Genomic DNA, 12,406 nt, shown 5'->3' on the forward strand with positions numbered 1-12,406 from the left:
CGCATAATTCTGCCGCTACAACCGGTTACAGCCATACGCATCCGGGCCCTGACTCTTGCTATGACAGCCCTGACAAATGCGCACTGGCGCCAATAGCAGTCGGGCTATACAACAGTCGAGTGCTCGCCGAGTATCCTCATGGAGGAACACATTACCAAGAAAACTTATCCAATCAATGGCTTCTTACCCAAGATTAAGACACTGCACTTGGAGGCGGAGACTTGTCCAACCCGCAGCACTTACGAACCCACCTGCTGAGAAGATCCCCGAGGAGCTGGACTGGCTCTGAAAGGCGAAGGGTAAAGAGCTTTCACTTCTGGGGACGACCTAGAGTTTTCTTCGCTGGCTAGGTGCTGGTTTTCTTCATTGGGGCGTAGAGCACGACACCTTCTTTGTGGTCCAAGACCGAAGGCATCCCCAGAAAACGCTTGAAAGAGCTTTTAGTTCCGGGGACAAACCAGTATGCGTTTTTTTCTCTGGCTAGTTCCTGGTTTTCTTCATTGGGGCGTAGAGCAAGATAGATTCTTTGTGGTCCAAATCCGCTCCGCTCTACGCGCCGACGAAGAAAACCAGTCCTAGACAGAGAAGAGAAAGCATACTAGTCCGTATCCGGAACTGAAAGCTCTTTAAGAGTTCGGGACGCACGCATAGAGTTTTATTCAGTCCACTGGGTGAGAAAAACCCATGTCCCGCATGGGCAATGACGCGCTTCGAAGATTCCGTGGACCCAACAACAGCCGAGCTATACAACAGTCGAGTGCTGGGCGAGCATCGTCATGTAGGCAATAAACACGTACGCCGAAATGACAAGTAAGACAGAGGAGAGCACAAACGAGGAAACTGTTCCACTGCCCACGGGTGTTAACGACAAGAAACTAGGGCGACGGCCAGAGTAGCAAGCGTTTTCTGGGAATGCCTTCGGGGGGGGGCACAAGAATATCTCTTCCGCTCTACGCGCCAATGAAGAAACCAGCACCTAGCCAGCGAAGCAAACGCATACTAGTCCGTCCCGGAACTGAAAGATATCCGCATTAGTCCCTGCACAACACTGAAGGTTACCGGCTTCCAGTTCAGAAGCGTCCACACTGGGTGTGCGACAGTGTTGAGTGCGTCTCCCAAGAGGCCTTCCCCGGAGAGCATGCAAGCCCGGAGAACACTCTGCAGTTCGCCTCAGGTATTCACATCCCCCGGAAGCTCCCGTGCCTTCTGGTATTAATTTGGCGGTCTCGTGCTTCGTCTTCCGCGTTGCTGTGGCGAGGGCAGTAGGCCCAGGGACTGAGACGGAAATACGTCGATTCTTGCCTGGCTAGCTGACCGGCTGCCGGGACGCACCTGGGCATCCAGCAGAAAAGTAGTTTGCTTTCTCTCTGCGTTGATTCATAGTCGTTTGTTTCCTTTTGAACGGCGGAACTGTGTAAAAAATTTCCGTGTAGCGTGGTGTGACCTTGGTCTTCTTCCAAGCGTGGACAGCCGGCTTCGCTGTCGCGATACAGTCTCGGGTGGCAATCCGGACTGGGCGATGTGGACCTGAGGCGACGGTCTTCGGCTTTCAAATTCACGTGGTTACCGCGATGCAGTTTTTCACACTGCCTGACTGATGGTCTTGCTTATGCGTCAACTGTGGCCAGTCTTTTCCTTTCAAGCGGTGTCCCGAGCCTTCAGCCCGTCTTTAGCCTGTGACCTGACGCTGTCTCTCCCTCCCTTAGAGACCCTCTTCGAAGGTCTTCTACCACTTCTGGGAATGCCTCGTGGGTGAGCACTGTTCAGTAGTAGGAGCTTCACGAGCTGCCCAGCGCACTTCAGGCTTGTCTGTCCATTTGCCCGTCGTTTTCCAGATAAGACTGCTCGTTCCTGCTTCGGAGTATGTGGGGGGGGTTCTGCAACTTGACGTCGCAGGAAGGCGCTGGTAAGTTTTCTACTCTTCGCTGTTTGGCGTCTCGCGTAACGCCTGTCCACTCACTGCTTCTGTTTTTCAAGGATTGCGGTCTCCAAATCCGTAGTCAGCCATTCTGTTATAGACCCTCGCTTTCCTACGACGCGAAACATTCTTCTATCGATGGCGCGGACTACACATTGAGGGACGCTGCACACGGTGGTAGGGGCACGCGCTGTTGGTGCGGAGCCCACTTGCAGATAGGCCTGTCTGAGTAACCCGGCAAACTGACGTTTTCGCGCTGTCGAACGGCCTCGTCTTCGTAGCAGAGGCCGCTTGCGTCTTTCTGACGCCCCCTCTCGTACGCGACCCTTGAGGTATCAGAATCATGCCACTGGCCAAGGACAAGGATCTTTCCTCCCGTTCGATCTCCTACCTTTGAGCGGTTGCTTCGTCGTCCAGTCAATGGCGGTAGCCTCCTTTCTGTCTCCGTTGAGAAGCATCAGATTCTGCACGCAGACGGGCCCTTTCTAGTTCATGGATTGGCGCGGCTCTCCGGCGTTAGCGGCTCGTTTTCTCCACTGGCTATGTCACGCCCGTGTGTTCTCTGTTGTATGCCCTTCACCCCGGAGGGAAGTTGTTCTTGTAGCTACTGGTGATGTTGGGTTAGTCTTTCAGACGGCTGCCGACTACCGCAAGCTTACGTATTACACCTCAGTTTCTATTCTTTTCATTCCCGTTTCACTCAGCGCACAGCGGTGCACAGGATACCCATCTATTGGCAGCTAAATGCTGTCCGCTCCTCGGGGTTTTCCTCTCTCTGAAGTTCGTATCTACTAATTTCTCTGTTTCCCCGCGGAGGTCCTCGTGTTTCCTCTTCTCACCGGCACAGCGTGTAGTTTATACCTGTGTTCAAGTCTAACCCGTTGAGTATCATTCTTTCAGGCCGGTACAGTCGGCTTGGAGCCACAGGCCTTGTTTATGTGATTCCTTATGTGCATTGCTGAACTGAAAGCGCTCGACAGTCTTCGTTTTTGACACGAAACCCAAGCAGAACAGTGCGCAGGGGATCGACCTCTCGAGTACGATACAACTCCGCCTCGACTGAGAAGGTCTTGGTACAAGTTTCCAGCTTTCCCGGATACCTTCTACATACACAGGCAGAACGACATTTGTCTTTCAGCGCCGTTGTGCATGTCGGCGTTATTGTTTTTTGTTCGTCGGGGAGCGCCAGACACCTTCGCTACGATTCGCTCTTATTACCTTCCTTTCCTGCTCTCTTTCTTCTTCCATCAACTCTCCCAGTCTCTTTTTCCATTCCGATGAGAACGTTGATTCGTCTCCTTCTCGTTGTTGAGGGGTAGAGATGTTTCTCCACCTTTTCCTTGCAACACTCGATCTTCTCGTAGTTCGGAATCTCACGCTCATGGATACCGGCGGCCTTCAGCTAGGCGTCAGGGACGGTTACACTTGGTCAAGATGGTGAACCTGAATGTTTTCGGGGTTAACCCCTATGATCAGAATCACCACCTGAGGGTGATCGGCGTTACATTGATGTGTATCACTATTCTCGTCTCCAATTTCTCACTTACATACTGGCGCGTAAGTTCTCTTCACCTGTGTTTTTTCCCCGCGGTTCTTCTTTTCGGAAACACTTACGCACATCGACGAAGGAGAGGGGAACCGTTACTGCACACGCCGTTGCTCTTACTGTATGGGTATTCCTGTTGCCCCGTCTCGACTGGACCAAAGGGGTCTTTCGGGAGAGGCAAAGGGAAGCATGCTGGTGCGGTACGGGTCCTACTTTACTACAGCGGAAAAGGCCTCTCATTTCGTCTTCTCGTGAGTGTTGTTTTTCCTTGTTTGCTTGCTTCTTCTCGCGTCCCCTCGTTTCATGGTCATCCTTCCCTCAATGCACGTCATACGAGGGAGCCCCTGCCCCGCCCTTCCAGTGGTCCGGTCCTCAGTGGACTCGAGAGGAAAGTCACCGCTCAACCCGTGACATTCCCCTGAGCAGACACCAAACACGGGCAGTCCCTTCTTAGTCATTCGCTTCACTGGGCACCCTCTCGGGTTGCGCACGGAAGGTGGTAGCTGCCAAGTTTCTTAAGTGCGCGCGGTAGGCTTATCCTGTTCGTCATTTGGCATGGAGGGGTTGATATGGTGTCGTTACGTGCGTCTGTCCCGTTATCCCCGTCGCATGTTAGTGCTGGTCTTGTTTCCCCTGCACTGTTCGTTGTTGCAGTCGACGGCGAACAAGGTTGAGGCTAAGTACGGAATCTTCTTTGTAAAGCCTGTTCCAGGATGGAGCACGTGGTGGGTGCCCTTTCAGTCGACTGTCTGCACAATCGCACAAAATGTAAGTTGTTCTGGAGAGGTCGTCGCAGGCATGCACGAGAACATCTCCCGTCACAGAGTGCATACCACTGGTCTGGAGTTGTTCAGTTCGAAGGAGTTTGCTAGCAAAGGCAGTCCCTCTGTCTTCTAGAATGCTTGCTGCGCGCGAGTTTTTCCTATTCCGTTGGGAACCTGTTCTCTGTTTGTTCGTCACCCCCAGAGGCTGCGACTTTGATTCGCGAGGGGCGGGTTACTCCTCTGTGGGGTGTGAAAGTTGGTCTGGATGTCCCTTTGTCATTTGCCAGGCTACCAATGTCGAAGCTTATTCCTGGCAGGAGGCTTACAAAATCGCGTACGGGCAGATCAATGCCGCGGACTTCTGCAGCGACATGTTCCGCCTCGCTTTGGTTGCTACAACGGTAAATCTCTAAAGCTCCCGGTTTCTCGCTGCTGCACAGGACCCGCTTTTGGCCAGATCTGTTTATAGCGGTCTCGAGCGCCCACAGACGGCTTTAGGCACGTAGCGCTGTATGCAGGCTCGGTTTCGCCCCTTGAGCGTAGAGACGGTAGTAGAAACATTTATAGACCTTGTAACCTTCGTGTCAGGTATACTCGCATTATTCATCGGTGATGCTGAAAAGCCACTGGCATGACTGGGCTGCCGATGTATGTCATACTGAAATGTAACATGCATGGTCCAGCTGGGGTGCGTAGTGTTACTCAAATTTGACGTTTGCTGTCGATCATCCTTTTTCGTCGACAACTCATCTGGCGTCCTGACGGGAATGCGTAGGCATGCTTCGGCGTGATCGGCGTCGGCATTGCTTTAGTCATCATCATTACCGTATCCAAGATGAACGGTGACCCCGAGTTCAACTCGCACGGGTATTTTGCCCACGCCAAGTTCGCGATGGTAAGAGCTTCTGTCTTCCCTTCTGTTAGCTCTGAGGCAAGGCCGAGGCATGTAAGTTGAATGGTGTACTGCAAACTGTAGTGTATTTGCTCATCCTCAGTATCGGGTTCTTGCGAAATTGCGAAGAGCATGTGTTCGCGTGTGGAGGCGCTGCCTTGGCCCCGTGGCAGTCCATCACTCAGCAGCATTTCAGACGATAACTCGTCGTAATAACCCATTTTTGTGGGCAGCGGTGGAGCGACGTGGAGAGATTTGATCTGATTCGTTCGTTACATGAGGAATCACAGGGTAATGTTGTGTTCGTCGTCAGGATCCCCGGTGTGTTGCTCTGAGCTCAGACTGCTTGAGTAGACGCGTTGTATACGAACCCTGTCCTACCCGTTATCAGGTTGAGGCGAAGGGTGTCTACAGGGTATCGCGGCTTCGCCTGAACTGCTACAACTGCAGAGCAGACACGACACTAGGCGTGGGTTAAAGAAAATTTGTGACCTGGGGCTAGCAAGGGGAGGGCAGCGGTTTGCACACAGGCATTGCAAGTCTGTGGGCTTTATTTAGCGGGGGCGTCTTAAGTGCGGCATTCTCTGTTTTGGAGTGCAGAACGAGGTGCGAGCCACAGCAGACTTGCTACTTGTGAGAAGTTGAGAGAAACCGATGTCGTCTGTGGAAATGTACAGTTATCAGCTTCCGCCGTCCGGCAGGAAAGAACAGTTGTTAGCTGACATCATCCTGTCAGGAATATGCAGAATCACTAACCAGCGACATGGTCATAGCTTCGAGGCGCGCCATGTTATCGACTCTTACACACTGTCTTGTCTGGGGCTGCGGCGGGGCCATACGTGACTGGTCGTAATCTCTATCATGCTTCCTCGCGTGCGCCGCTATGTACAGGCGTCCTGCCTTCTGAGTAGGAGAGAGTTGACCCAGTGAGTGGGTGTTGTGTTCTGCCGTGCAGATCTTTGTCAGTTGCTGCCTAGGCGCGATCGTTGTGGCCATCAGCTCTTTCATGCTTCTCTTCTCTAGCTCTGAGTGAGTCGTTCTATGGCCGTCTGGTGTACGGTAGACGGTCACTTTCTGAGCTCTCGTTCAAACTCTTTCTCGGGTCAGTGCTGCAGATCAGCTCGGCTCACTCACATCACCCTTCAGAAAGCCTCATGGTAGTTGCAAGGCGAAACTCTTCGGGATGACTACCTCCTGCCAAGTATAGCCCTTGAAGTAGTGCTCATACAAGGAAACAAATAGAATGAGGCCGCGCTTGTTAGAGAAAGACTGACTAGCCACTCAAGAGCATTTACGGACTACGGGTAGGACATCCCCGTGGCGCAACGCGCGCAGTGAGCACTCGGAAAGCCTTGTTCTGGAAACTACTTCAGTATGTTTCTGCATCGAGAGGGAAGTATTTCCTTCTGTTGGTTTGCCGCGTGTTCAGTTCCAGGGATGAGTTCTGTCTCCGGTGAGGCATCCGCTCTTTTGCTTGGCGGCCGCATTTTCACGTCGGGTCGCGCGCCTCGGAATCGTCTGTGGAGTTGCATTGCTGAACATCTCTAGTGTTGCGAAAAAAAAAAAGTAATTGGTGCACCTCGCGCCCTGATTCCTGAATGCGGCGTAGGGTGTATTCGTCCGGTGTATGGTGTCCAAGCTGTTGGATTCAGCTTCGTCGATCCTTTACGAATCCGTCTCTAGAGGAACGTGGGAAGCTCTCAGGTGGAAGCCTAGGTGTTGTTCCACTGCGCTGCGTGCAGCTTTGGAGGAGTAGTAGATTTACGCGTTAGGGAGGGGGGGTTACTGACGCTTTGCATGACTATCACGCTTGGCCTCGTCATTTTCGCCTATAAAAGGTGAGTTGCCGAGGTGGCGCATCAGCAGGGTCTGGCGATCCGAAATCAGTAGTGTGACTTGGAAGTTGTAAACGAGACTGCGTGCACTTGCGGGAGGTTGCTGCCAGTTCTCTTCCCCGGCTACGTGCAGTTGAGTGATTTCATCAACGCATCGGCAAGGCCTGTCACTCCCTTGACTTGAGAAACTGCGGTTTGGGCAGGAGTGGCAGGTACCTGTGCGACGCTGGAGAACGGCGTAAATGGTAGCACTTCGGTCTTTGATCACGTGTCCAAGTGGTGTGGTACTCCGTGCTTCCACATTCGCCTGGGCCTCACGCGCTAGGATACATTCCGGCTACTTGTCTGGACATGCGTACGGCTTCGTGTCGGCTAGTTTTCTGTGGTGTTAGTGCAGCAAGTGCGTGACCCGAAGAGGATCGTGTTTCAGAGGGAGCTACAAGCCGACGGATTCATGCGTCTGAATTTTTTGAGATGACTCCGAAGGATATTGTGTGGTTACTGTCCAGATAGTAACGCTAAGTGAGGAGGAGCCTGACACCATGACGGAATTCGGCTTGTGCCTTGACGCTTTACTTGCGCAGGGACCGCGCGCTGCTCTCCACGAAATTTGAGTTTGAGCAGCTCGAGTGGCGAGCAGTTGATGACCCTAAAGAGGCTTACCGGGCCCACATGCGCTACAACATGGAACGTCTCGAAGCGGCAAAGTTTGGTGGCCTTCAGTCGCCGCAGGAGATGGCTCGACAGGGTGAGTGAACGTACCTGACTAGCGACTCACTCTCAAACTCCCCACGGGTTCACTTCCACCTGACGGAGTGCATGGTACTACCTGTATGCAGTTGTGGGGCACCGCGGCGTCGCCCAAAACGCAACACTTCATTCGCAGGCACCGTTTCATCGTCTGTTTTTGCACCGTGAGCCCTGTCAGTCTTGGCATATCCCTATACAGACGTCCTTGTCAAAGAATGCATGGGTGAATGTGTTCGGGAAGTGGTGAGTGTTACAGGCAGCGTGACGAAGTACGTCATGTGTGCAGTTTTCATTTGGACTCACATTCTTACTGCATTTCGAGTACTGTCTGCAGCTGCGCTCGAAGCCCCGAAGGTATCAGAAGAAGTGTCTATGTAGGTTGCAAGTGTCTGTCAATATCTGGTGGTTCTTGTGCTAGAAAAGTGGTCGTTGCTCGTACGCGACAGAAAGATGCAGGCCAACATCCGGTTGTCTTTGAGACACAGGAAAGTAGTCTGGGCTCGTAGCGTAGCAGGGACTCGTAGAGATATATCTGCAGTTGATGCCTGTCTGCCCGACACGGACAATTTCTTCTCTCGTGGAATGTCAACGTGCAGATGTGGCAGCGTGCTATTTCAGCGTGGTGTTTCAGCGTGGCACATGTTGTAGAGAAATGGCTTCCCCATCGGGCCGGGTGAGTATTTCTCGCGGAGGAAGACGACGTCACTGAGGCGTTGGCGTGCCGTTGTAGCCGCGGGTGTACCATGCGCCGTAGACGTGTGCTTCCCGAGGGTCCCAAGAATGGTTGGGTCTCCGAGAACGAAGCTGCGGTGCAGGAGTGCAAAGAGAATGTCAGAACGGTTCTTCTGCTATTACGTTTTTCTTGTTCGCCGTTTCTGCGTAGCGATGCAAGAGGCGGAGAGAGCCCAGGAGTACGAGAAGTCCATGTACATGGCCGGGTGGCAGTAATCCGCGCCGGGATACAACCTTTTCTTCCACTAGAAAAAATTTTCCCAGCCTGATAATCAGTTTGTTTGCTAAGCTGCCGCGACACACAGTTTTTTTGGGTCTGCAGCGAGTCGTCTTCCTCTGTATGTAGCCAAGTTGCCTACCATGCAGAAGACTAGCTTTCCTGTTGGAACGAGCGCTTGCACTCAACCGGTCATACCAACCGCGCGGGGGCCGGCTCTGTGGTGGCACTGCAGACATTGTGGCACAGCAGCTACGGGGACGCGAAAGCTGGAACACGAGGCGGCGTGACCATGATGAAATTGCCGAAGGTCGGTGTGACGCGCACGAACCGTTCCGCTTGCCGCCTCAGCGCTTGAATGCGGAGTCCGGTTTTTCCCGCTGATGCGAAAAGGGACGGCACGAACACCGATGGTCCGGCTGCCATGTCCCCCTGTGGCCGCTGTACACCGCAGGCACAGCAGTTGTTCACTCAAAATTCCATGATGGCTTGAAGTGGTTAGAGGCGTGACACTTGCCTTTTGTCTCGCTGCGTCAACAGTCTTGACTTCCGAATGATGGACGTGCATGCATGTGCACTCTCAGAACGTTTTCACGTGGCCCGCACCTTGTGACAGCGCAAGAGACGTCAAGCGTCGACAGCGGTCAGTTTTGGGGTGCCCGCTCTTCATCGTGTGACCGTGCTGTTTTACCACGTGCGGCTAGCCGCTTTCAAGTGAAGTCCGGAGACGATGTACTCCTTAGCTATGGAAAATATATTGTTAATGTCTGCTTCGCACGGGTGAAGTAACCTCCCTGTGTCTACTTACATAGGGTCTTCAGATACGTGTCCAGCAGTGCGAGGTGGTATTCTGATGGCATTGCTGTTCGAACGAAGTGCGCTCTTAGTGAGCATCCGTGTTCCCCGCGAAAACAAGGCCTCATTTAAGCCGTGGCTCTGAATGCTGGCCCTCGTCGACGCGGGTAAGGCTGAACGCCCTTTTACACCGACGTCTGTAACACACTTTCTCTTATTGGCCCAACACTGTCGTGCAACAAAGAATCTGGGTGTGTTTGACAGTCAACCGCAGGCCTGAAGAACCGCGCGCACTTTCTTACGCGCGGGCGTGTCCGGGCTTGCTGGGCATCGGGACTTGACCTCGGAACTCGGCCTGGAGTTCGGCTGCCTTTCACTCTAGCATATAGAAGCACATTCGCGAGTGTAGAAGTCTCACTCATCAGTGTGCAACCGGCTCGAGACCATCATTCAGTGGCTTCCGAGCCCTAGGAGGCGGAGGGCTCCGGTGAGTTGCGGATGCCGTTACCGTTTCGGCGTCTGAGCCAAGCTTTTTCCCCTCAGGCGTAGTCTGGCGCACGTCCTCTGGCGTGAGCATAGCTCCTGGGTGACAATGAGTGCGCACACTCAAGGACAGGAATCACCGAAACTGCGGCTAAAACGGGGGCTACGTAGCGGCTGCGCACAGCACACGGAGTATTCCTCACTTCTGCGGTTTGTGTTTCTGTTGCCACTGGGCGTGAACCTGTTTGCTCTCGCTTTGCTACCATCGCTTCACAGCGGAGCCCGATACGGGCACAACACCGCCGGTTTCCCAGTTTCTTCTCGCCGAAAGCGCTGGTCTTTGTTACTCAAATACAAGCGGTGTGCGCATGCCGTCAGCTAGCTGCTCCAAGCCAGACAGTAAGCTCCCCGTTACAAACTCTCGCCGCAGCCTCGGACGGTGAGTGGCGACGAGTCGGCAGTTATGTTTTGTACGGCTGCTGTTAACCGCACCGGCGAACCGGCGGCCGGACAGGACGGGTAGGCCTCGGTCTCCTCCGTGATGGGATCGGACCGGCGGGTCCGATGGTCCACCGGTGTCATCAGAGTGCGTATGGTCCGGCGGCTCTGGACCATTGCCATCAGTTGATATATTTTAAGAGACGAGGATGCGTCTTGTTGGTTGCGAATTTAGATTTTCGAGCCGCTCGTATTTTCCTATTTCATTTTTGGTGCAGAGTTTATGGTAGGCCTTTGCTCTATTCCGCGATTGTCCGCACCGGAGCCGTTACCAGTGCGCCCGTCGGGGTGTTCGCTGGTGTTGGACCTGTTCCTCAGGGGGCAAGAGGGCGTCCAGTGGACCAGGGAGGATTCAAATTGAGTTTTTTCCGCGGTTCTAGCTATTGGGTGTCATGAATTAGTCGCTGTCCGAAGTGGGATCGCCAGTTCATTGCGTCTCTTTTTGAAGACGGTTTTCGTCTCGGCGGGCTGACTTGGGCGGTGCGCGTGTGCGATGGTACGCGCGACGTGAGCAGGCAGGGTGAACTTCCGCGCCAGCGCGTGGGAGAGAGGTTGCATAGGCATAAGTAGTTGCCTGTGGTAGTGCCAGTAGGACTGGTATCTCGGCGCTCTCCAGGCAGGAAAGGGACGGCAGTGCAGTGTACTTTCATTGACGCTGTTGGGTGCAGCCGATGACGCTGTCTCGCGGCGGGCTCTCTGAGACAAGAAGAGGGTCAGTTTAGAGAACCACGGGTCTTCTTTCATTTTTGAATTTGAAGCGACCTGTTGTTGGAAGCAGTGTGACTGCTCAGCTGACCGTACTGCTGACGGGGGAGGCTTTGGGGAAGGACCGGGTACGTGTGCGGTGGCCGTGCTGGGGACGACGAGCGACAGCAGGATCCTTCTGTCGGTTCTGTGAGAGTCTCGTGATCGCAGGTAGACAAAGGTGGGTCCACTGTCCAGTAGGGCCAGCTGAGTTCCGGAGACTGGGGCTCGACGTTTTCGGCGAACGGGAGTCAACACGTTCTTATCGCACGTCCATTACGGGCAGGCGTAACCCAGAGTGCCAGCGGAAAGTGTGGATCGGTGTCTTAGTCGGTTATGATTACCGTCAGACGTCTTTGTGAAGAGCGTACAGATGCATCAGTTCAGTGTGACGGCGGAGGCCCGCTTCGCACAATGAAGCGCTCCGCCGGAAGAAGCGACATCGTGACGGTGATGTCGAAAGGAGTTTACTGTTCTGTACTTGGGACCCTCGTGTTTATTACTGTGTTTTGGAACCCGAGGCTGGGCAAAATTTGTGAATCAGCTTTGTGTCTGTATAGCGTTTAGGGGCTAAGGCAGAAGCCAGCCTGGAGAGGCTGCGAAGTCGCAGCAGTACGGTTGAGCTGTGCATCCTGTCAACTAGCAGGTTCAGGGGGCCGGGCGCTGACTTCTCGAAGCAGGTTGCTGCCATTGGTGCTAGTTGACGCCAGCACAGGATCATCTTTCCTGTGGCCAGTAGCACTCGCCGCTCGAAACTTCCCGGAGAAACCACCTGCAATTTCGCGAGCACGATCGCTGCACGGACACGCGTCTCAGTCGGTGGCGATCAGTAGGGAGGGCCCGTGTACTCCCCGAAGATGACGGTGGTTGGGGGACGAACGGCTCAGCATAGGGGATCGTGTGCGGAAAGCAACAGGCCTTCTCGAAGTTGAGCCGCTGGTGAGTGCGCTGTACGGTGCTTCCTTGTATATCGTCGTTCCAGCGCGCAGTGCTGCGGGCCTGAGGTAGCGGAGAGAAAGCACACGTGGTGGAGGACTTAGGCGGAAGGTGGCGGGGCAGTGCCCCTTCGTAAGAGGCATGCTGAGCGGAGTAATAGTGTCAGCTAGCGCGTGATTGATAGGGGGTTAGTAAACCGGCATTATTGCAATGCTGGGAGTGAGGACAGACAGGGGAAGGGCGTGTGGGGCATCGACTGAGGCGCCGCGGGTTTTTGCAGCCTTTTGGGAGGAGGA

General features: G+C 54.0%; 1 protein-coding gene across 1 annotated transcript; it reads left to right on the forward strand.

Moving 5' to 3' along the window:
- Positions 1-1,168: 1,168 nt before the first annotated feature.
- CSUI_002088 (uncharacterized protein) lies at positions 1,169-9,703 on the forward strand. Its single transcript, XM_068062290.1, has 7 exons — positions 1,169-4,232; positions 4,516-4,629; positions 5,004-5,123; positions 6,076-6,149; positions 6,863-6,958; positions 7,540-7,711; positions 8,589-9,703. The coding sequence occupies exons 1-6, from the start codon at positions 4,020-4,022 to the stop codon at positions 7,709-7,711; spliced, it is 789 nt and encodes a 262-aa protein (XP_067925729.1). The 5' UTR covers positions 1,169-4,019; the 3' UTR covers positions 8,589-9,703.
- The last annotated feature ends 2,703 nt before the right edge of the window (positions 9,704-12,406 follow it).

Source organism: Cystoisospora suis (genome assembly GCF_002600585.1).
Source record: "Cystoisospora suis strain Wien I chromosome Unknown contig_875, whole genome shotgun sequence".
Taxonomy (NCBI): domain Eukaryota; phylum Apicomplexa; class Conoidasida; order Eucoccidiorida; family Sarcocystidae; genus Cystoisospora; species Cystoisospora suis.

Coding starts and splice junctions, on each gene's coding strand:
- CSUI_002088 (XM_068062290.1), top strand. CDS start 4,020: ATGGAGGGGTTGATATGGTGTCGTTACGTGCGTCTGTCCCGTTATCCC. Junction 5,124..6,075: donor CCCACGCCAAGTTCGCGATG/GTAAGAGCTTCT, acceptor TCTGCCGTGCAG/ATCTTTGTCAGTTGCTGCCT. Junction 6,150..6,862: donor CTTCTCTTCTCTAGCTCTGA/GTGAGTCGTTCT, acceptor CGCTGCGTGCAG/CTTTGGAGGAGTAGTAGATT.